Below are 23,994 nucleotides of genomic sequence, written 5' to 3' on the forward strand. Positions count from 1 at the left end.
ATTTCGACTATCTTTCAGGGATTTTTTTTTTAAATCGGATTTGATTTACTCAAGATATCGACGTGACAGACAGACGGACAGACGGCCCAAATTTTTATTGCTGATTCGTTATCTATGAACATAGGCAAACACTTTGCCCTTACCGTCTGCTTCGAATTCCATCAATTACACACGGCATCGTAATCCTATAAGCCCCTTCGTACTTCGTACGGGGCTAAAAAGTTTGCATTCTTTAAAGCAATATACTTCAAAATTGTAACAATTTTCCTTCCAACATCTGCCACTTGTGACGCATTTTTTTTGTGTTATAAATTTCTTCCTAAAATGTTTCGGGTAAAATTTGTGTTCATTAAAATTTCGCGTACTTTCCACATCAGCTGCCACTTGTGACGCATTTTTTTGTGTGTGTCGAATCTGTAAGCCTCACCTACATCGATATCAGTTCTTTTGTAAGTGGATAACGGGACTTGCGTCACAACTCCACTGTAAGTGGTTTTGGGCGAATATCAGTTCATTTGTAAGTTGTGATTTTTCAAAATTTCATCGCAGACAATAGACAATGATATTGTGCAGTTTGAGCGAAAATATTCTCCTTACAAAAATGTACTTTCTCTTTCTCTTTGATCTGAACCTTTCAGCTTTCATTTGACAAAAATCGAAAATTTGACGAAATTTGAAAATTTGATGAAAATAAAAAATTTGATGAAACTAAAAAATTTGACGAAGCTACGTAAAGACATAAGAAATTCAAATGAGTCCTGTTACGGCAACTCATGTAGGCATGTATACGACTCACACCGCACATGCCCACGAGTTTCTGGAAAAAAAAAAATACTCATACACATCTCTGACAGATGTCACCCATACATTCATGAAAATTCTAGTACATTGTGCCATCATTGAAGTGTACGACGGCGACGTGTTAGTATTATATATTTTTGTGGTTTCTGCTTTTATCGAAATTATCGAAATTTTCATTTCTAACTGGCTCCGAACGGATCAAACGGAATACTTATTTGTTGAATCGATATCTGTACAGTGATTTTGAAGTGAAATTTAACAAATATATGAAATGGAAGATTGGGGTACGTTGGCCTGGCATGTCACAAAAATATGTCTAACCTGAAAAATTGAACATTTCCATATATTTACCGTTCTAGAAAAGGGAGAAGGAAATCCTGCTAAGGTAATACCAAACAATGCCAACAAATGGGCAGGAGAGGACGAGGACGATGTGCAGGTAATTCGTACACAATATTCATGCACAGTTCACAGTTCGATGTGTCTTGCCACCAATATGTTTGTCGACCAAAAGTAGTAGAAAAAGAAAAAGTTTCCTTTCTATATTTTTCATTCATGATTATGACTCATACTAGCAATGTTTGCCGTGGTAGGACTGTATTACAAATATAAATAGATTCGTGTAATTTCTTGTCTAATTAATTCAGAATTGATCGAGAATTGTAATTTTGTAATGCGAATTTAGGGATAAGTGTAACCTTGGCCTTTCATTGGTTACGTTGTCATTAGCTTCAATAAATTATTCGTTTTCGTTTTTGAAACAATGTTTGTGAAACGTGTCCGAACGATGCTCTTTTCTGTTTTAAAATCTGAATTCTCTGTTCAAAGAGCAGTAATACGGAATTGGTACGTAAACACTCGCTTTCGATGATTATCGTTACAAAACACTTGTTCGAATCACTTACGATTCGGGGTCTCGTCGAACTTTTATCTTAAAGTCGAATTACTCGAAGAAATCCTACGACTGTCCCAACATGCAGGTTTGAAGGGATATTTCCTTAATTTTTGTAATTAAATTTCTGGACGTTTTAGAGTCTGTTTACTTACTGTTTTGGTGAAAATAGATCTTTGGTGAAAGTCAACACAGTCAGAGGCAGTGAAATTTCAGCATGAATTTGCTACAGCTGTTTGCAGCTGATCACATAGAATCAAAACTGTTCATGCGTCTTTATACGGTTTTTCCACTACAATGTGCATACGTGTAGCAGCTTCAACCCACCGTATGTATAAACAAGTGTAAACAGTGTGGATCAGCTGAAATACAGCTGAAGCAAATTCATGCTGAAATTTCACTGCCTCGGACTGTATAATTCCACACGATATTTTCTTCGAGAAAATGTCCTGACTGCTGGCATCTGATGTCAGACATCTCGTAATGCAGAAATATTTTCCAAGATAAATTAGAAATCAATTTAATGATGGCACCCCTTGTCTCGATGGAAAAGTATATATCTGCTCCAGCGCCTATCTGAGGAGATAAGAGACCAGGCATGAGCGCCGCCGAAAATAAGCCGCCGATGAAGCCGCCGCCGGCCATTTTTGAGCAAGCCGCGCCGCAGCCGAGCCGGTGCCAAAAACACGGCTCAGCCGGCTTGAAACGGCTGGAAAATGAAATAAAGATTTCGAAAGGTGAATGGGTGAAATAATTTTGAAAACCGAGATTCCTGTTGATCCTAAGCATCTCAAGTACATTTTGATTTTTTTTCTCAAAATTATGAAAATTTTGAAAATTTTCTTGAATTTTCATGAATTTTCCAGAATGGTATATTACGTCCTCGCTTCTAAGTTTGTTGTTTTGGCAAGTATGACCTTTGCGGAACGAGCCGAAGGCGCACAATCAGTTAATTCACAAATTTGAGAAAACTTTATCGATCTTTGCGAATTTTCTCCATTTTTTTTCTTTTCAATTTTTACTTGATTTTCGTGAGCTTTCGATTTCTTCTCGAAAACCATTTTCTTAATGAGTTAAATGAGTGTACCGGAGCATGATTTTCCATTTAGTTCAAGTTTTGAGGCAATAAAACTTGACGCGTTAGTGAACTTTAGACTTAGAGACTTGCTTGTAACAAGACCAGTTCCACTTGCACTTTGAACAACCTAATCTACCTACATTTTCGCTTTCCGTACAATTTCATTTTCATGCTTACTAGTTCATTTTCCGTGAATTTATCTAAACGTTTATATTTTGAAAAAAAGTTAAAAGGAACCTCCAGCCGAGCCGTTTAAGGCCGGCTCAAGCCGATTTTTTCGCCGCCGCCGAGAAATTTTTTTCGGCTAGCCGCCGCCGAGGTTTCTCCGTCGGCGCTCATGCCTGTAAGAGACGATTATGATAATTAGAAATGATGACACGTAGTGCAGTGCAACAACTATCTTCCTAACATGAGCCTTAGTCATTAAGGCTTAATTTAAGATTTGCACAAATAATTTGAAAATTGCTAATCCGAGGCGAGGCCGGGGTTGACAGTACATCGAATGCATAAAGTTTAGGCTCGATGTGTGCCACACATTGTGTGGGTCCTGACTATTTTTGAAAATTCAGTCCGTCGAAAATTGACTTTTTCAATGCCCGACATAAGCCTGGAAGCCCGAAACCAGCCAATTATCAAATTTTGGCTTCAAATTTGGTATTTAAACCGTCATCCCAACCCACTTTTAAAGCCCGAATGAACTTGAAAAGCAGGTTTGCACACCTCTAGTTAAGCGACACAAGTTAGGAGCAAATAATTAAATGTTGCGGCAATGTCATTCTCATGTTTTTACAAACCACAATTTTACGCACTAGTGCCTCGACTAGTGCGTGAATATACATTTTACTTAGAATTCGACCGCAGCCTAGATATGTTTTGAAAATATTTTCTTTTTTGAAAACAGGATAGCTGGGACGCTGAAGATGAAGAGAAAAAAGATGAGGAAAAGGTGGAAATAAAAATGGTGAAAACCAAACCGAAGAAATCTCTGATCGAAAAAATTGCAGAAAAAGAGGTAATTTTGTCTGGCCACATTGATTTTACGGCGAAAAACAAAGAAAAATCCCTTTGCAGCGCCTCAAACGAGAAGAAGAAGAAGCACGGCAAGCGCAACGAGAAGCCGAATTATCTCCCGAACAAAAATTAGCCGAAAAATTACGAGTGCAAAAAATTCAAGAAGAGGCCGATCTTCGAGCGGCTATGGATACATTCGGTGTCGTTGATAAAGATCGTTGTGGCATCGATGGCATGAATCCAACAAATAAGGCCGAACTTAGTGAATTTTCCGAAGCGCTCAGCAAAAAGATCGGACAATACAAACAGCTAGCCGATTTTCCACAATTCGTCGAAGATTTAGTGAGAGGAATTTGTAGTAATTGTATGTAGCCGAATCTATGACGGGTGACCGATTAATTGATCGAGATTCATGTTTCCTTTGCAGTGACATCCACAGATATGCAGAAAATAAAAAAGACTGTGGACACCCTGTACACAGAAAAGCAGAAAATGGAAAAAGAAAAAAGTAAAAAAGCCAGCAAAGGCAAAGGAAAAGCCACCATACGCAAGATAGAAGACAATGTAAGATTGTGCATTTGGATGACCATGTCCGAAGCGGTTTTGTTGATGTGTTTGTTCATATTTCTCGTTCCAGGAAAATATTAAAGATTATGGAGATGATGCATACGATTACGATGATTTTATGTAACACAGCACTCCATCCGCAATAGAACTTCTTTACAGAAATTGTAAATATCAAAGGGAATATTAAGTCAATCCAATTCTTCTTCAAACAAAATGAGATCAATAACATTATTTGCTGCACACACAATACTTTAATAAATAATAATTAAAATGAAAAAAAAAAAAAAAAAGAAATTAGCGAAAACTGCAAACGCGCATACATGCCGAGTAAATACCGATTGGATATAACGAGAGTTCTGTATTCGCTCTTAAATGAATTTAATTTTAAAATAATTTTCGGGATTTTATTGTTACATTCAAATCTCTCTCTGTTCTGTTAAATAAATATTTGATTGATTCAATCTTATGCATTTTGACTCTTCATCCGCTTAGCTGTCGCCTAAAAATATATTTTCCAAAATACCTTCGTACGTAAAACAGGATCGTCGAACCACTTGCTTTTACCGAAAATACACGAGCAATTCTAATTGACGATCCTGGCAATTACTTGACGTAAGAAAGAGTCAACGTTCGCTCAACAAAATAATGCCATCGACGATATACTTACGTTTGCCCGACCGACAGCAATGAATTGCAGCGAATTAGAAAAAATTCCATTTCGTTGACAGTTGCTGATTTTATGTAAAACGAGCCATCAGAACAGTCGGAGCGTTTGCTGCGACTGAGCCCCGTACAAACCCGTATATCTATTGCGTACGTGACCCTAGTGCGTCTGTCACCCTACTTTGACCGTAAGCCTATTGCGCCGGTTAATGTACGCCGTACGACGTTCCTTTCAAATGAAACAAAAATTTCAAATCGCCCTAAAATTTTATTTTTTTGAAGGGCCTAGTATCGGCCTCAGTCCGAGGACCCAAATTTAAAAATTTTTTCAACTACATTCTATTCGGCCTTTGATTACCTCCCAAATGAAACAAAAATTACGAAAAACGGATGAAATTTGCTCGAGTTATATGTAAAATACACATAGGGCCCTAGTAGTGGCCTTAGTCCAAGGACCCAAATTTAATTTTTTTTCAACAACATTCTATTCGGCCTTTGATTACCTTCCAAATGAAACAAAAATTACGAAAAACGGATGAAATTTGCTCGAGTTATATGTAAAATACACATAGGGCCCTAGTAGTGGCCTTAGTCCAAGGACCCAAATTTAATTTTTTTTCAACAACATTCTATTCGGCCTTTGATTACCTTCCAAATGACACAAAAATTACGAAAAACGAATGAAATTTACTCGAGTTCTATGTAAAATACACATAGGGCCCTAGTAGCATTTCACTTCTAAGGCCCTAACTCACGGTCCACTCACCCGATTTTAAAAAACTTTTTTTTCCTGGATTGGTATTGACAATACCTATCATTTACATTTCCATCGTTTATTTTGCCATAAATATCACCAAAAGACCTTAAATCACTTAGGTGGCCCTAACTCACGAAGGGCCGACCCGAATATGCCCATCTTCGAACTTAGCCTCACTATTTCGACTATCTTTCAGGGAAAAAAAAATTTGAAATCGGATTTGATTTACTGAAGATATCGACGTGACAGACGGACAGACGGACAGACAAAATTTTTATTGCAGATTCGTCATCTATGAACATAGGCAAACACTTTGCCCTTACCGTCTGCTTCGAATTCCATCAATTACACACGGCATCGTAATCCTATAAGCCCCCAGTACTTCGTACGGGGCTAAAAAGAAAGCAATGAAATCGTCCTATCCCATCAGTCCGAAATTGATCGTGTGTTTTCAGCTTAAAACTGAAACGAGCAATTCTGAGTTGCTGTGGTGAGCCATTATGTTGCATTTTCCATTGCAATCCGATTTTAACTTAACCCGATGAGGAAACCACTGGCCAAAGGGTGGCAAATCAATTTCTAATTCCTTTCCATTACCGGATTAATTCCGTTTTGGCGGATTTTAACTTTAATTCCTATTAGTTCACGATATTATCTGTTACTATCCAATTCATTGTCTACTTTTTAGAAAAAAATTTATAAAAATTTTCTTTACTTTTCCTTTTGTCAGTTTTCGAGTTGATCTTTCATAGCTTAGAGTAATTATGTCTAGAGAGGGTACGACGAAATATGGTCCCAACATCAGTTTGTGTACGATACACATTTCGTATAATTTTACACCAATACATGTATGCGTTGACGCTTTATCACTTTTGATAGTTCAATTTGCCCTCTTAATTCTGGATAGTTTGGATTTCATTCTGGATAGTTTGGAGAGCGGCAAATAATTAAGAGGGTAAACACACATACCAATAAATATTTCGTATTTCATGTTGGGACCACATATTTTACGTAATTTTGTTCGAAATTTCCTCTCTAGATATAATTACTCTTAGTTTCATAGTCACGCCAGAATCAGAATGTTTCATTTTCGATTATACCTCACAATCCGAGGTGTTTGAATCAAAACCTCGGATCGTGAGGTATAATCGAAAATGACCCATTCTGGCATGACCATTTACAATCCCTTTGAAAATCTCTAAATTCTTGCGTTGTACGAACGAAAATCGTCGAAATTACTGTAGTTTAGTAGTTGCCGATGTATTCTGGAATTAATAGGAATTGAAGAAATTGAAGGAATTGATATAAATGAATGAGATTACAAGGAATTTACAGAATTACGTCTGGAAATGCAACAAATTGAGTGAAATTGAAAGTAAATGAAAGGAAACAATCAGCGAATGAAGTGTATTTTACTAACCGAATAGCCAAGACCGGAAACCGGTCATTATTTTTTGCGTCATTTACGTTCAATTTGTCGTATTTCCAGTCAAATCATTTAATTCCAATTAATTTCCGGATGCTGTGGCAATTCCTTCGGGGGTGTGTAATCAATTACCGGACTAGTTTTTCCCTCATTTTAACCCCACACTAACAACAGAACACGCAGGACAATTATCGATACCAGCAACTCAAAATTGCTTGTGTGTTTTCAGCTTAACAATCTCCAAGCAATTACGGAAGGTATTTTACTTGCAAAGCCCTGCGAAAATGAAAATTATCGCAAGTGTCAACGGTGTGCCCCTTCATTTTCGCATGGTTCGTAAGTAAAGTTACTTCTTCATAAGAGCACATATGTAAACCTAACGCGATAATCTCAAGGTTGTAAACTTTGGAGAGTTCACGCAGATGCAGATACGCGGGTGACACACCAAACTTAATGATAACAAGGTGCATTTCATACAAAAAGAAATTATGAAAAGCTAAGAATACCCGAAAAGACCATAATTTACTACATACACTGGTTCACTGGAGAGATTATGTAAAATTACTTCAGAATTTAAGATTTTTTTTTTAATCAAGAAATTGAAGAAATTTTTAAGAATTATTTCTTGGAAATTGTTACAAATTCTAAAAAAAATTGCTCAATCTAAGAATTTTTAGGAAGAATTTCAACAATCGGAATTTTTAAGAACTTTTGGAATTTGTGAATCTTAAATAAAGTTTTCAAGAATTTCATAAGCCTTTGTTCGGAGTCAAAGGTTTCTTTTAATCGAGCTACGAATCAGCAATACATTTTCTAGGCATTGACATAAAGTCTGTCTTTTATGGTTCACACTTCCATTTGCATTGCAACCGTTAAATCAGAACAGAGTTTAGGTGAACCTGACCCAACGCACTTCAAGCAAAAGTGCTATGAATGACAGCTGTCAAAAAGAGTACTATTTTGTATGAATTATTTTTACAGTGCCAGAATTTGTTCGATACACTGTTCCATTTCAGTACTCTATTTAAAGCATGCTCATGCTTGAAGGGCTTTGTTTTGTCTCTTTTTATACTTTTATTTCGTTTGCATACGATTACATCGAAGATATTTTCAGGCAAGCAACAAAATCTGAAAATTGAGTCGAAGAATTTCCCAAAATTTAAAATATTCCTCTAATGACAACAGTTTGCTGTTCGTACGATATACGAAACGACACAAAACGCATACATTCTCAGTCATGTGCTCATGCCGCGAATACAATTTCGAATATTTTGTACTACGAGAGCGATTATACGTATATATATGTTGCCGATGGTGCATAATGCTTTTTCGAAATGTCACATACGACTAATGTCATTATATTGTTAAGTGTGTAACACATATCCTCTCCTTATATTAGTTGTAATCAGCTCTAATTGCATTATTGTGATAAACAAATTCCCTACATTTATAAAATTGGTGGGTGTGGGCACAAGCATGGAAGAAAGCAATCAACAATCGCCACCTTTCTTTGATAATATTGATATCAATGCAAGCGACCAAGACAAGAGTTTTGAGTCGGCCGTACAACAGGTAAACAATGTAATTAGTGTCGGATCAAGTGTCCGACGGATAACTTGTAAATGTCCTAAAGAAAGTCGTACTAAATGTTGAGTTTTGGATCGTTTTACTTTTTGCATCTTTCGTTCAAAATGTGTTTTTGCCAAACGCTCTTGGACTTTATCAATTCCACCGAACAACAGCAAAACGCCCACCCACATTATCTCGTTTGCGGAAATATCGGGAAATCTGAACCAATTTCGTGTTGCTGAAATTTATTTCATTTCTTTGTCGACTGTACATTGTTCTTATCGATAGTTCCTTCGGTTCTGATGCAAAAACATTTTTCAGTCCGATTCGAAATCCTCAACAATGGAAGATGTGGCGACCGAAGAGATGAGTGACCAATTCATCGAAATAACTGTGTCGGAACCTCACAAAGTTGGTGAGGGTATGGGTTCATACATTGCCTATAAGTGAGTATTCAAGAACATATCGAATCTGCTCATTAAGAGGGTAACGAGGGACACTTTACGTTTTCCAGAGTAACTTCACGTTCCAGCATTCCAGCTTTCAAGAATAAAGAATTTAGCGTATTACGTCGATTCAGTGACTTTCTAGGCTTGTACGATTTGCTGGTGGAGAAGTATTTACGACGAGGCAGGATAATACCACCGGCACCGCAAAAAAATTTGATTGGTAAACCGAGGTCAGGGCGTTCCTTGCGCACAGAATCGTCTAACATTTCATTTCCAGGCACAACTAAAGTCAAAATGGGCAGCCAAACGCCAAGTGAATCGGGTGCTGGTGCCGGAATGGAATGGCTGGAAAACCGTCGAGCTGCTCTGGAACGATTCTTGCGTCGAACCGCTAAGCATCCGATACTGTGCATTGATCCGGATTTTATAAATTTCCTGCAAAGTGACGAAGAGCTGCCGAAATCGGTAAATACGGCAGCGTTGAGCGGTGCAGGCGTAATGAGATTGTTTAACAAAGTGGGAGAGACGATGAACAAAATTACGTACAAAATGGATGAGAACGATTCGGTAAATGTTTTAAGATTGAACGCCTCTGGATATTGAATCCGGTCTTACCATTGTTGGCATTTTGTTGCGCTCTAATTGCAGTGGTTCGAGAACAAAATCATTGAAATCGAAAATCTTGACGCGCACATCCAGAAATTACATTCCGCCATCAAGGCGTTAGTCATTTACAGAAAGGAATTGTCTTCGTTGACGGGATTAGTTGCTAAATCGGCAGCGGTGTTGAGCACTTGCGAAGAACATACAGGACTCTCTCGAGCATTGTCTCAATTAGCGGATGTTGAGGTTGATCACGATTTTGATGCACCGAATCGAAAATGTTTTAAAATTCGTATTCTTTCCAGGAAAAAACTGAATTGCTGCGATCTGAGCAAGCGAATTCCGATCTCTATATACTGTCCGAAACATTGAAGGATTACATCGGATTGTTCGGTGCTATAAAGGATGTGTTTCGTGAACGGGTCAAGGTAAGTCATTTGTTCTCTACATTATCCACTGCTGGGTGCCGTCTAGGAGGAGTCCGATAGGAGACGGTTGGTCCATTCTTACACTTGCAAGAATTGCTCGAGTACTTTCTCGACTTGATTGTTCAGTTTTGCCAGAGCCGGTCAAACTGCTATACAACCAAATGTATTTTCTGTTGTCGTGGTCGTTATTGCGGTTCTATATTTTTGAAAAAGGATTTGAGTGAAAAGTAACTTCAAAGCATCTATGCCTCTTAAGGAAAGGAGAAGTAAATTTGAAGACGGGTAACACCGAAGATGGGTTGGGTATTTTCGAGAGCTAGACATGGACAGCAAAAGGTAGTCTGACGATGTCAACCTGGCAAAAATAAGTCTCTGAAAATCGCTTTGATGGTATGAGGATCTTCGGATAGTTTCAAAATTAAAACGAGAGAGCAAATACCAAGTTCCGGTTGTTAGAAGGATGTAGGCAGGCTTATATAACATTAAAGGTGCTTAGTTTTGCTGGTATCGACAATTCCGTATAACGAGGATGCGCTTAGTGTATATCTCGGCCGTCTCACATCGTTTAAGAGTGATATCGCCAAGACTTCAGGTGATTGGGGAACAAGCGGTCTCCGATTTTAATGAGTGATAGCTCATTCGATTCGTCGTTTAATTCTAGCGAACACGTATCTGCCATTTTTTTGAAAAAAAAATTTACTTTCTGTGAAAAAGGTTCAAAAGTGAGGACATGTCAGAGGGTACCGAAAACAGTTTTTTGGCAATAACTCAAGAAACAATTATTTTAAATTATTGTAATGATGTACGAATGTCGGCCTTGGAAAGACCTACAGGTAGAGTATACGCACAGCTTGGTGCGAGTATATCCGCGAGAGTTATTACTAATAATATAGTGAATGTTCGGAGAGTCCGCCTTCTCTGCAGCTTCTATGTTCCGCGGAACTGAGTATGGGGTGTTGTAGCTGGCCTCACCCACTATCGTCCCACATATAAATGAAACCAGTACTTTTGTGCTGCAAGCCTACCGAAGTCTTGTAAAAAAAGTTGGTGCCAAAATGCAGATTTTTTCCTTCTTTCTGTGGACCCAACTGCTGGAACAGCGTCTGGAACGGGAATAATTTCATATCATCTACTATTCTGTTCATTTATATGTGGGACGATAGTGGGTGAGGCCAGCTACAACACCCCATACTCAGTTCCGCGGAACATCGAAGCTGCAGAGAAGGCGGACTCTCTGATCATTCACTATATTTTTAATAATAAATCTCGCGGATCTACTCGCACCAAGCCGTGCGTATACTCTACCTGTAGGTCTTTCCAAGGCAATTTTTTCTTGAGTTATTGTCGAAAAACTGTTTTCGGTACCCTCTGACATGTGTTCACTTTTGAACACTTTTCACAGAAAGTAAATTTTTTTTCGAAAAAGTGAAAGATACGTGTTTCCTAGAATTAAAAGGCGAATCCAACGAGCTATCACTCATTAAAATCGGAGACCGCTTGTTTCCCAATCACCTGAAGATTTGGCGATATCACTCTTAAAATCAAAATTGACGTCAAAATGTAAGGTATTGGCTCCAAAGGGTTTTCCACGACAGACCTCTTAACCAAAATTTTATCGCTAAATTTCATTCCTCATTTGGGGCCACAATACCTTCATTTTGACACCAATTTTGATATTCTACGATTTGTGCCGGCCGAGATATGCACTAGGCCCATCCTCGCCAAACAAAGTGATCGTCTAGCGACCTTCAAAAATTACAGTGGCATGAGAACTATCGATCGATTTATTTGACACTTTTCCCTGGTAACCTGACCTAAATTGATGGGTGACGGGAAAAATCTCCGAGTGTATTATCGTTGCAGCGGCGATAATATCGTTTCATGGACGATAATATCGTTGCTAGGACGATATTATTGTTTCAGAAAACGATATTATCGTCCGGAAAACGATATTATTGTCGTCTGATACGATATTATCGTATCAAAAACAATAATATCGTTTCAATCGGCGATAATATCGTTTCACGGGCGATAATATCGTTGCACGGACAATAATATTGTTACAGAAAACGATATTATCGTCCGGAATACGATATTATCGTCGCTCGGACGATAATATCGTTTCACTGGTGATATTATCACTGCAGAAACGATAATATCGTTGCATAAAACGATATTATCGTCGCAAAAACAATAATATCGTTTCAAGCGGCGATAATATCGTTTCATGGGCGATAATATCGTTGCACGGACGATATTATTGCCGATTAGTCTAGTCGATCAAACGTTCTAAAACTTAGGTGTTAATTTTTTTTCTCTCGCATCGTCTAATAATTAGTCTGTGTAACTTTTATATAAAATATTTAAATTTACAGAAGCAAATTATAGACGGCAACTGAATTCACCCTTCAATTAGAAAGGTGTTTGGTTTGCCATAGAAAGATAAAAGATGGGTTCTGGAGATATTATAACTAGAAATGGAAATAACAAATGAATGGAATTTTCAATAATTTTTAACTGGACTACTGGACTACGTATAACGATAATATCGTTGCACGGACGATAATACTGTTCCATAAAACGATATTATCGTCCGGAAAACGATAATATTGTCGTCAAATACGATATTATCGTCGCTCGGACGATAATATTGTTTCACGGATGATAATATAATATCAGAAATGATAATATTGTTTCTTGGACGATAATATCGTTTCACGGGTGATAATATAATATCAGAAATGATAATATTGTTTCTTGGACGATAATATCGTTTCACGGGTGATATTATCACTGCAGAAACGATAATATTGTTGCATGAAACTATATTATCGTCGCAAAAACAAAAATATCGTTTCAATCTGCGATAATATCGTTTCATGGGCGATAATATCGTTGCAGTGACGATAATATTGTTGCAGAAAACGATATTATTGTCGACTAATACGATATTATCGTCGCTCGAACGATAATATTGTTACAGAAAACGATAATATCGTCACAGCGACGATATTATCGTTTCAAAAACGATATTATCGTCCCCGACGATAATACACTCGGAGATTTTTCCCTAGCCCAAATTGATGTGCAGAACCATAAACCTGATAAATGTTCAGGTCAGGTTCTTGTTTTTTCCACATTTAAGTCAGGTGTCGAGTCGTCTTTTTAAACTCGATAAAGTTTGAATTGCGGTTTGATTGCTATTCGAATCGTTCTTGTCTTACAGGTTTTCCAAAGTTGGGAAAACGCTCAACTTCAACTAACCAAACGTCGTGAAAACAAAACTCGAATGGAATTGGCTGGCCGTAACGACAAAGTGGATCAATTCGACAAAGAGGTGGAAGAGGTGATTTTCATTGATTCTCTTCTTCTTATTCTGCCGACTAAATTGAAAACATTCCTTCGTATCAGTGGGAGGCGAAAGTCCAACGGTGTCAGAAGGAATTCGAAGAAATCTCAGCCGAAATAAAGAAGGAAACCGAACGCTTCGAAATCGATCGTGTTCGTGATTTCAAAGCGACTATCATCAAATATCTGCAAGATCAAATGGCTCACCAGCAACAGGTGGTCAAATATTGGGTGAGTTGAAATTTGAGATGGTTTCGATTACACTGTCGGTGATTCTCATCATTTTACATTCACAGGATGCATTCGGGATCAATGCCAAAGAGATAAATTGAGTCCAACCCATCCGCATAACTATTTTTCCGTCTAAATCGAGGCCGAGACGAGGATCAAAACGAAAATATTTTTTTATGAATTCCATTTGGTGATGCTCGCGAACGGCGCATTTATTGAATAAATGTCGGAACACAAACGATATTATGATGAAAGCGAACATTTACATTCAAATACAATTATACCTACGCTATATATGTACACCGAAACTGATCGGAACGCAACTGTTGTTTTGGATTTCATTTTTGCGATGACCTACATTTACGGTGTGCTGTTATCACGGTGTGGTGTTAATTGCGCCATTCAAATTTGCCAGTCTCATCAGTGTTACTGCGTCGCATTCAATGAAAATGAGAGCCAATCGGCCGGATTCGTAATTGTAATTTGATCGACTTGTTCATCAGTCAGTCCATAGGTGACGAATCTTGGAAGAACGTTGTTCAGTATATGAGCGTATCCATGGCCTCCGAAGCCAACCTTGACAGTTATGATAACAAAAATTAGAAAAAGAAGTTCCTAGAGCTTAGTAACGAAAGGTGAGCTGTTGACACGAAAGGTACAGATAGACGTCGATGGGAAAGACATTTCTTCACTTAAAACTCCTTGGAATTCGAAGCAATTCTGGTTAGACCCTCAAGGATTTCAAGGAATTTTACAAGAATTTTGAATATCTTTTCCCACATCCGATGAATCCTTCCACATTTCTCTGCCCCTTCCCTTGCCGCACTCACCAGCCGATGTTTGGTATGAATATCATGCGATATCAGCAGGCGATTAGTAAAGCCCTCCTTCGACAATTTAATGATGCTTTGGATGCGCTGATAGTCTGACGGCATATAAGCCGCCGGATTCAATTGGTAGTGTGAACATTCCGTTCCGAATAAATCGAACTGGCAATAGACACCTAATTCGGCGAATTCCAGCAACTTCTCGGAATCGAAAATTGTTCCTTGGACGAGAAATGGTTAGGCAATGGTGTCAGTCGGGCTCACACACACACACAAATCTTACGATCTAAATGTGACATTACGCATTTATCCGGCTTGCCTCCCGCTTCCAAATAAAGCCGAACGATTTCGAATGGAGCTGCGGCATCTCGGCCCGGATGGAAGGAAACCGGACAGCGAAGTTGTTCTTGAGCTATGCCAGTCGCTTCAATTGCTCGCCGTTCGAATTCTAAATTATTTCGTCGAAATTCGTCATCAATATTTTCGTCAACGGAAATTGAATGGTTACCGTGAATCGGATAGACGCTTCCAACTTCGCCAATGAATCCACACTTCACGAATGTCTTCCCATCCCCGTTCAAGTCGACGCCTTTTTCTATCTCATTCACATACAAATTCACCATGCTCTCCACGCTCATAGCTAAATGATCTTCCGTCTGCAAATTGTTGATATAATGCCCGGTACCAGCAACCAGATGAACACCCGTTCCGATCGATACATCATACATAAAGCGCACGTTTCTCTTCAATCCGTACGAAGAGTTCTCGACGATTGTTCCGCCACCGTATTTCTTGTACAGCAGCACATCGTCGATCACATTGCGATGGGTGTCGGCGTCGTAAAAGTTTATGTTATAGTGACTGCCGTACGGATACTGGCGGATAGCTCCCACATTGGCGAGCGTGATTTCATTGGTAAACAATTCATTTAGCTGCTTCGGTGGTTCGCTGTAGAAGAAATCGAAATCGAGCGATAAATGCTCGTGCGTTAAAGTGCGGCCGAGTTGAGATGGATCGATTGGACCGAGAACTGTGTTTGATATTTGTAAGGAAAATTCAAAATTTATTTTTTGTTAAATTGCCCTTTATGTAAAATGCTTCACCTGATTGCACCTTCATTTTCACGATCGTCTTTGACAATTTCAACGACTGTAATATATAATGTGAGAGTGAAGAGAGTGAGGCAGCACACAAACAGCATCTGAGCTGTCTTATCATTCAAAAATTGACTTTCGGTACGTTTACTTAAGTGTTGTACAGATACACAAACAACGCGATATTCGCTTTATCTTCATTCGTTACACCATAAAGCACCATACAGTTGTGTATCCAGTGAATGTAAACATGTCAGTTGGTTATAATAAATTATTAGCTATTCGTAGAGACGTTGTCAGACCGAATTAAAGGCTTAAGATGAACTTAAATTTAAGTGTATTGTGACGCCTCACGATTAAGATGCAATTTAGATTTCTGTTCCTCTACATTTGACTTATTTTCTAGTTTATATGCTCATATTTACTCTGAATAATTGATTTCGATATCCTTTTAACTCTTTTCAAGGACGACTGGACATTATTCTACATAATCGGTGGGCGATAATATCGCTTTTTTGACGATAGTAACATTCAAAACACGATATTATCGTTCGAAAATTTTTCACCTAGGACGATAATATCGTCTAAAATATAAAATTTTAAAATATTGTCCGGTCGTCCTGATGATAATATAGTACAATATTATCGTCCGAAAGTAACGATATTATCGTCCTGAGCGATAATATCGCTTTAAATTTGGTTATTTGAAAACAATTTGGACAATATGAAGATATTATCACCCTTGACCTTGACTATCATCCAAATCAATATTATAGTCCCAACAATTATCATCCAGGACGATAATATCGTCCAAAAGAACAATTAAATCGTTTTTTTTAATATCTCTTAAACTCAACTCAATTCAATTAAAGTTTGTAATTGATTAGCATTCTACAGCTTTAATTGTTCCGCATCGCTCTACATGCTGTAAATAAATGAAGCGCAAAGAGTGTCGTTTCACTCACACGTACGTGTGGAATTGGAAAAACATTACTTCTATGTGGTGGAATACGCGTGGAACAAAGAAAATGAAAGAAACAAACGAAACCCACGAAAATTACACTTTTGTGATGATATCAGTAGACACACTTTAAGCATGAGTCTAATTTAGAGTCTAAATAGCGTACTGAAACTTGATAGTGTGTAAAACACTGTAAAAAAGCATTTCATACAAAGTAGTACTCTATTTGGCAGCTGTCGACGATATGATCACTTTTGCTGGATCAGTTAAATTACTTTTCGCAATTCCGGTCCATAATCATCACCTTTCCATGCATCCATTTAATTTCGTTTTGAAGGTATTTATTTCACTGCGAGGGGTGACGCACCTCCATTTAATCCATTTAATCCAAAAAAAAATTTAGTTTTACCGAAATAATTAGGCTACCCACCTGAAGAATTTGTAAAGTAATTGCGAAAAATAGATTTGCACGATCCCCAGCTCGTTTAAGTACTCGTGAGGTATAGGAAAATTTTTTTTGTTAAAAATGGTATTAAATTTATTTAATCCATTCAATCCATTTAATCAACTTTACACCAAAAACTCCTAAAAGTGGATTTTTTCGCTCTTTAACATTGTAGTATGAGTTGTAGTACGTGGTTCGATCAAAATCAACAATTTTTTAGTTATTTATCTACCAAGGTAGGTATGAAGGTATTTTTTCGCACTAGATGTCGATTGTCGATCCGAGGCGAAGCCGAGGTCGACAAGACGTCGTGTGCGAAAAAATACCTTCATACCTACCGTGGCAGATACAACGTTTTTCGCAATTTCGGGCCATAATCACCTTTCCAATGCAAAATATTACCAAAATTTCTACCAAACATTCACAAACATTCCAAACATGAATTCATTTGAACGATCAACCAACCTGTTCTATATACACATTGCAATGTGATGTATAGAGACGCGCTAAATAAAATCAAGTAGTCAATGCTTAGTATGTACGCTTCAACAATACGTTCTGTATAATTGTGTGACTCTGTAGCCGAATGGCTATGGGCGTTGCTTGGTGTTTGGAAGAATTTTGCTGTTGGATGTTCAAATCCTGGTCTGTGCAAAGTTTTTATTTATAAAATTTAGTCTTTCTTAAAGGTACTAAGCTCTGTAGCGTGCGAAAAAAATGTGAAAAAGCCCAAGTGCGAAAAAATAATCAAAAACGCACTGTGAAATAAATACCTTCAAAACGACATTAAATGGATGCATGGAAAGGTGATGATTATGGACCCGGAATTGCGAAAAAGACTTTTAAAGTATTTGGTAAAATGAACTTTTTTCCTATTTAATCCATTTAATCCAATTTTTATTCCATTTAATCCATTAAATCCATTTAATACCATTTAATCTAGAAGTGAGTCACCCCTCGTTTCACTGTATTCCCGGACACAGCGCAATATGAACTTTTTTTCGCACGCAGTGCGATATCAACTTTTTTTTCGCACGCTAAAGAACCTATTACCTTCAACGAAGGCTAAAGGCTAAAGGTGATGAAGGGTCGACAATCGACATCTAGTGCGAAAAAATACCTTCATACCTACCTTGGTAGATAAATAACTATTAATTTGAAGTTCTTTATTTTTTTGACTTGCAAAAAGTTTTTCAATTTATTTTTATTTTATGAACTATTTGGTTTGTAAATAATAAAAACGCCGACACGTTTTACAAAATTGTTGGTTCAGTTGATCCAAAATGTAGAGTCAACAATAACTTTTGTGTATCTGCTTTGGACGATTGTTTTTTCGCTACGTGGGAAAGTGCCTAAAACCAATCGTCCAAAACAGATACTCAAAAAAAATTTCATGTAAGGGGTCCCGTCGAAAACTAGAGAAAAATCTCAAAACTCCCTCATTTTCAGCCCCGACACATGAAAAACTATAAAAACTTCGTCCAGCTCAAAAATACGACATCTCATCCGGCCACACCTTTTATTTCCTTGACTGTAAGTCAGGGTCTAACAATTCACGCCGTAAGTGTGCCTAAAATTTGAATTTTAAGTGAACGATTCGATGAAAAAGTGAACCGAAAAATACATTTCAACGCTTCCCTGTATGAAAACGACGCTACGTTAGAAAGACCAATGAACGTCAACACAAGGTATGGTCGAATGTCAAACTTTGTATGGGAGCGGAGGACATAGGTTGGTTCCAAGGTCATTTCGAAATGTCAAATTTTATCCACAGAAGGAAACTTAACCTCAACTTTCAGGTTGACGAAAATTTTAACGAAAAAATTTCAAAGAAATTGGTTGACGTTTAGGTTATGTTCATCTCTGTGGATGAAATCGTTGGCGTTCGTATTGTCAAAGTTCGGGTTTACAGTTGTTTGGAACAAACCTATAGCGATTTCATATAAACAAACTCACCTCTCATGAGATGAGAGGTGAGTTTGTTTATATGAAATCGCCATGTCTTCCGGTTTGTATGCACTTTCCATTTTTAATTTGTACCGCACTTACGGCGTGAATACAACTGTTGAAAATGATTGTTCGCTAATTTTACGGGTTAAGCTCGTAAATGAGCTAATTCGGCCGAGTAGATCCGCAGGGACGCCGACTTGTGTTTGTGAGTAGTGGTGCTCATACAACAAGCGAATCTGGGAGTAGTAGTGCTCTTTCAAGTAAAACTGGAAAGATGTAGTGGTGCTCATCATTCGAGTAGTGGTGCCCGAGCCTCGCTTGTCCTTAGAAGTCGGCGCCCATGTAGATCCGGATTGGTAGGATGACAATGTTTCCACGAGGGGCAGGCCGATGAATGCTCGAATACATCCTCTATTTCTTTGATATTGTTGACATTCTTGGCACATAAAACTCGGAAATATCTTACAATCTGTTTTCACACGTTAGGAAAAAAAAAATAAAAATATTCAGATGTCCTAACTAAGAAAATGACAAATGTCAAAAACTCTCCTTCACAACTCCACCACAATTAAATTTCGACTCAACGGTCTGCGGCCAGATAAAATTCACTTCGTAAGTGCGCCTTCCATTTCAAAACACGGGACATTTTGACGCACAGTTTTTGACATTTGTGACATGAAGTCAGCGGTCCATTTTCCCAAGGTTCGGAAAGAACAGGTTAAGACACTTTCGAGTTGATCACGAAGGCGGTGTGATTAAAATTTTCCTGTAGCGCCAACTAGGTTTGGAAAATTTTATATGACGATTTCAACTTAACAAAAAAAAATTTGTTGTCAAGTTGACTCAAACAATATACATGTCTGAATTGTCAAGATTTGTGTTTCACCCGCCTTCGTAAGTGTCTTAACCTGTTCTTTCAGAACCTTGCATTTTCCCTCCCTAGTTATTTTTTTTTGCGGACTTATGGCGTCATTAGTACGTCCAATATCTATCGAGAGAAGAGTCTTTGAAATCATGAAGTGATCAGTTTCAACAGATTTTGGTATGATTAAAAATCGAATTACCTTGCAGGAGGCTCAAGTATTTAAAGCATCGGAAGCAAGATGTCTGATTGTGGGAATTTCCAAAGTGCGATCAGTTTAGGCGCTTTTTCAAGTTCTACTTGGAACACCAGGTTGAGTGATTTTACGAAATCTCTGGGTCCAACTGTAGTAGTCAGAACCGCGTTGGAAATGTATTTCAGTTAAAAATATTCAGAAACAGCCTCAATATACATACACAAAGGCGGGACCTTAGTATGCACAGCTTTAGTGAAGCCTAAAAAAATGATAGTAAAGTACTGCTTCATCAGCACACATGTGGGACTGTAGCAGAAAACATTTGATAAAAATTCTTATTTTCATAATCAATATTTGAATTGATTCCATTCCATGTTTATTCCCTTGACTGAAAGTCAGGGTCTTACACCAGAAAATACCGAAAAATGTGTGTAACAAATAGGTTCACTGTGATTGAAAATGTATGAAATGCTATGAAAAACGTTAAATGTGGGTAACAAAAAATCGTTGAGGGCACGATAACTTGAGTAATTTGTAACCAATTTGGATGATTCTTTTTTTTAAATACGTGGAATTAAAATCCCGAGGCTAAGTTCGAAGATGGGCTATGTAGGACTAAGGATCTGGAAGCTATCCGAGAAAAACGGGATTTTATACTGTTGATCATAGCCTCAATTAAAATAGATTACTTTGATGAAATTTGATTTTGTTTGGTAGTGTGGGTAAATCATAAGGGTTTGTTTTCGACGTGCATGAAACTAGAAGGAAGAATAATTTCATCATTCGATGCCTATCTTCTAACGTGTAAACATCTCTTCCTAACAACTTGATAGTTGACTATCAAATTTGATATTTGACTAACAGCTTGATAGTTGTTGGCTATCAAATTTGATAGTTGTTTGTCATTTATCAAGTAAGTAGTTTTTTACTCCCTTTACAACGACATCTTACGGATGTTACGCCAGCGAAATGCCTGTTATCAAATTAGCACACTTTGATTAAAAAATTTTGCAGGCAAATAAGATGAACTATCTCAATTAATTTCTGAAGATTTTTTTTAAATTCATGGAATTAAATGAATCAAAGAGAATATTGTAAAAATTTTACGAGTGTGAAGTTTGCGTAATTCACACGAGTCGTGACATTTTATTCACGATTGAAGGTTTTGTGAATGGGAAATCGAGGGAATATTTTTTCTCGGTCTACCAATTTTCTCCTTTTACAAATATTTTTAATCCCTTTACCATTATAGAGTGGTACCAATTTACAGAAAATATTGGTAAAATGAGTTATTCTTAACGATGAAGCAAAAACTAATTAAGTTCATTTATTACCATGTCACCATGTGAAGGTATATTAAGTACCGGTGAACTTCTTTTTTTTTCGAAAAAGTGTAAGAGAAGAACATCTATCGCAATTTTTTATTTTGTGAAAAAGTCCTCGTTCCACATTCACAAAACAAGCTTCGCATCTGCTCTGATGTAACAAAAAGGCAATCAAACAGAATAATAGACAGCTCATACGAGTGGGAAGTTCTAATCTACACGAGTCATATTTTATTTATGATTTGAGGTTGATTGAAAATCTTGAAAATTGAAAATTTTAAAGAAAATTGAGAGCTCAAAAATAATTCCACTTTACCCTCGATGGTTTCCAAGAAAAAAAAATTGACAAATTTTACTGTCATTTGCGTGGAGTAAATATATTATGCATTAAATGTGACAAGTTTTCATGAATACGTCAAAAATACATTTAGAAAAGTGTCAGTCAAGGGACCTGACCCGCCCAAAAGGTGGGACCTAGTATTTAAGTAAAACAAACCCGGGTAAAAATAAAAGTCTGAAAAGTCTCGTATCTGTTGTCTTTTGAGACGTGAACATATCTACGTTTTCCGAACTTTTGAGACTTTTATTTTTACCCGGGAATGCAAAAAGAACTGTAAGTAGGTTTATAGCAATACTCCCATTTATTCCGTGCTGATCAATTAAATTGTCGTGTTCTATTTAAAAGCACGCTTGAATTCCAACTGGTATACATTAAACGTGGCGTATTCAACCAAGAAAGTAAAATGATAATCTTGCTGTTCTGTGCATATTTTTGCTCATTTGTAAGCGACCGTTTATTGTTTTAAGGTAAAAATGATTTTCGTTGAATAGATCTTTTTAGGTACTCACTTCAAATGGACTGGAATCCAATCCTTGTGACTGCACAAATCCGGTGGGTTAAACAAAATTGTAGAATTGAGATAATGAATAATTTTCAAATACAGGTGTACACGGACCAACCGACAAATATAGTTCACTGTTATTCCAAAACCAAATTCTACGATCAAGTGCACGCAAATTTCGCCATTGTAAATAGTTTTCTAGATCAAGCGTCGGCAAAGGCCTGCAATTATACCGTGTACCGAAACATTGTGGCTAAAATGAAGAACTCAATATTGCACATTATCGACGCATATTTCGAATGCAAAGAATGCGATTGCGTAGAAGCCATCATGAGCGCTCGTCAGGAGTACGTCAACACCGTATCAACGCTATTCGCTCCATCTTTGGCATGCTCCTATGTAACCTGGGAACCCGAATGCTCTGTTAATATTAAACATGCCACGTACTTTAGCTGTGAAAATATTTTGACTACATTGATTGGATGTGCTAACCTTAAGTCAGCATGCCAACGTCCAAACATAAGACTTCTATTCTCTGAGCTACTTTCGAAGAAGACTGTCGACTGTAATTGCGTGAAGATAGTAATTTTGTTTTTTGTGATTTATTCTTCAATTGCCGCCGTATTTTTACCGAAAGTGTATTTTTAGGATCAACGACCCATTCCTGTTAGCGAAGAACAGTGCTACTCTCCGGAATACATTTCCTCTGTGAAAAAGTTCATCACCGACAATTTCGATCGAGTGAAAGAGACGTATCACAATGCCAGCATAGCCAATCCACAATGCGACTATACAGAATTCGTGAAGGATGTGACAGATCTAGGAGAAAAAACCATTCAATGGCCAAACATTCTTCAACAAGAGTATCCCACATTCGAAGAAATAAAATCTTTTTTGGAGCAATTGAGAATCGCATCTAAGCAAATCAACGAAAAGATTCGTGCGTACATTATAAATGAGACGAAAAGTTGTTATTTTGCCCCAAGACAATTGCGACAGTCGGTACTGACAATATCCAATTACGCTCTTCAAATTTTAACCAAATGTGTAACGTACCGAGATCCAAACAATTCTTTTTGCTAATCGAAATGGCCACCCACGACATTATTTCGATAATAAAGGAACCTTTTCTTACAAAAAAAAAACGTGTTTCATTATACCATAAATATATAGGTGCCACGGTCTGAGGCATTTACACTATATTATGGGACGTTATAAAACGCGTTCATGATGGTGACTTAGATAATATCGTTCAAATTTCCAGCGTTATCACGGCTCTGACTTTCCCGATGACTGTACCTTCCTGGACCTACTATTTTGTATGAATTTTTTTTACAGATGTTTTTACAGTGTCCCGTTTCAGTACTCTATTTAGAGTAGTGCTTGAAGTGCGCTATGTGTCCAGAAGAAATATAGCAAACAAGAAAAGCTGTTTTTTTAAAACTCTCTGATTGTAATGGGACAAAATATTTTGCTTTTTTGACCAAATTACAAATAAAATTAGAATCGTTAAGTTCTCGCTGCTGTTAGTTTTTCTGATGGGGATAAATTTTACTTTAGGTTAAGTGTCGGTCACAACCCAGCCATACACACCGACATGACCACCGACTCATCCTAATTCACTATACGTATAGAAGGTCGAGCGGCAATTTATGACTACTTATAATGA

The 23,994-nt window shown here is 37.5% G+C and overlaps 4 protein-coding genes across 5 annotated transcripts; 3 read left to right on the top strand and 1 right to left on the bottom strand.

Moving 5' to 3' along the window:
* Positions 1-882: 882 nt before the first annotated feature.
* Positions 883-4,647, top strand: LOC119074489 (eukaryotic translation initiation factor 3 subunit J). The gene is made up of 6 exons (XM_037180639.1): positions 883-1,085; positions 1,161-1,240; positions 3,673-3,783; positions 3,843-4,146; positions 4,210-4,346; positions 4,420-4,647. Exons 1-6 carry the CDS (start codon positions 1,073-1,075, stop codon positions 4,471-4,473), a joined length of 699 nt encoding a protein of 232 aa, XP_037036534.1. The 5' UTR covers positions 883-1,072; the 3' UTR covers positions 4,474-4,647.
* Positions 4,648-8,543: 3,896 nt separating this feature from the next.
* On the top strand, positions 8,544-14,141 carry LOC119074490 (sorting nexin-2-like). 2 transcript variants are annotated; one of them, XM_037180641.1, is made up of 9 exons: positions 8,545-8,767; positions 9,086-9,210; positions 9,279-9,433; positions 9,491-9,780; positions 9,862-10,062; positions 10,122-10,244; positions 13,471-13,590; positions 13,656-13,823; positions 13,889-14,141. In XM_037180641.1, exons 1-9 carry the CDS (start codon positions 8,672-8,674, stop codon positions 13,922-13,924), a joined length of 1,314 nt encoding a protein of 437 aa, XP_037036536.1. In that variant the 5' UTR covers positions 8,545-8,671; the 3' UTR covers positions 13,925-14,141. The 2 variants fall into 2 exon arrangements, with proteins under 2 accessions (XP_037036535.1, XP_037036536.1); XM_037180640.1 differs by having other exon boundaries at positions 8,544-8,767; positions 9,279-9,780.
* Positions 14,005-15,979, bottom strand: LOC119074491 (phosphotriesterase-related protein). The gene is made up of 5 exons (XM_037180642.1): positions 15,754-15,979; positions 15,159-15,680; positions 14,934-15,098; positions 14,654-14,871; positions 14,005-14,399 (listed from the first exon to the last, which is right to left on the bottom strand). The coding sequence occupies exons 1-5, from the start codon at positions 15,866-15,868 to the stop codon at positions 14,250-14,252; spliced, it is 1,170 nt and encodes a 389-aa protein (XP_037036537.1). The 5' UTR covers positions 15,869-15,979; the 3' UTR covers positions 14,005-14,249.
* A 6,139-nt stretch (positions 15,980-22,118) lies between these two features.
* Positions 22,119-23,470, top strand: LOC119074492. The gene is made up of 4 exons (XM_037180644.1): positions 22,119-22,265; positions 22,325-22,375; positions 22,428-22,907; positions 22,974-23,470. The coding sequence occupies exons 1-4, from the start codon at positions 22,227-22,229 to the stop codon at positions 23,406-23,408; spliced, it is 1,005 nt and encodes a 334-aa protein (XP_037036539.1). The 5' UTR covers positions 22,119-22,226; the 3' UTR covers positions 23,409-23,470.
* The last annotated feature ends 524 nt before the right edge of the window (positions 23,471-23,994 follow it).

This window comes from Bradysia coprophila, unplaced genomic scaffold (genome assembly GCF_014529535.1).
Source record: "Bradysia coprophila strain Holo2 unplaced genomic scaffold, BU_Bcop_v1 contig_151, whole genome shotgun sequence".
In the NCBI taxonomy this organism is placed as follows: Eukaryota; Metazoa; Arthropoda; class Insecta; order Diptera; family Sciaridae; genus Bradysia; species Bradysia coprophila.

Bases quoted from the DNA above. Each gene is read 5' to 3' on its own strand.
- LOC119074489 (XM_037180639.1), top strand. The intron at 4,147-4,209 runs GTATGTAGCCGA...TTTCCTTTGCAG, and splicing joins GAGAGGAATTTGTAGTAATT to TGACATCCACAGATATGCAG. The intron at 4,347-4,419 runs GTAAGATTGTGC...TTCTCGTTCCAG, and splicing joins TACGCAAGATAGAAGACAAT to GAAAATATTAAAGATTATGG.
- LOC119074490 (XM_037180640.1), top strand. From the start codon at position 8,672: ATGGAAGAAAGCAATCAACAATCGCCACCTTTCTTTGATAATATTGAT. The intron at 9,781-9,861 runs GTAAATGTTTTA...CTCTAATTGCAG, and splicing joins AAATGGATGAGAACGATTCG to TGGTTCGAGAACAAAATCAT. The intron at 13,591-13,655 runs GTGATTTTCATT...CCTTCGTATCAG, and splicing joins TCGACAAAGAGGTGGAAGAG to TGGGAGGCGAAAGTCCAACG.
- LOC119074491 (XM_037180642.1), bottom strand. From the start codon at position 15,868: ATGATAAGACAGCTCAGATGCTGTTTGTGTGCTGCCTCACTCTCTTCA. The intron at 15,681-15,753 runs GTGAAGCATTTT...TATCAAACACAG, and splicing joins GAAAATGAAGGTGCAATCAG to TTCTCGGTCCAATCGATCCA. The intron at 14,400-14,653 runs GTGAGTGCGGCA...ATAACTGTCAAG, and splicing joins TTCATACCAAACATCGGCTG to GTTGGCTTCGGAGGCCATGG.
- LOC119074492 (XM_037180644.1), top strand. From the start codon at position 22,227: ATGATAATCTTGCTGTTCTGTGCATATTTTTGCTCATTT. The intron at 22,266-22,324 runs GTAAGCGACCGT...AGATCTTTTTAG, and splicing joins GTGCATATTTTTGCTCATTT to GTACTCACTTCAAATGGACT. The intron at 22,908-22,973 runs GTAATTTTGTTT...GTGTATTTTTAG, and splicing joins ACTGTAATTGCGTGAAGATA to GATCAACGACCCATTCCTGT.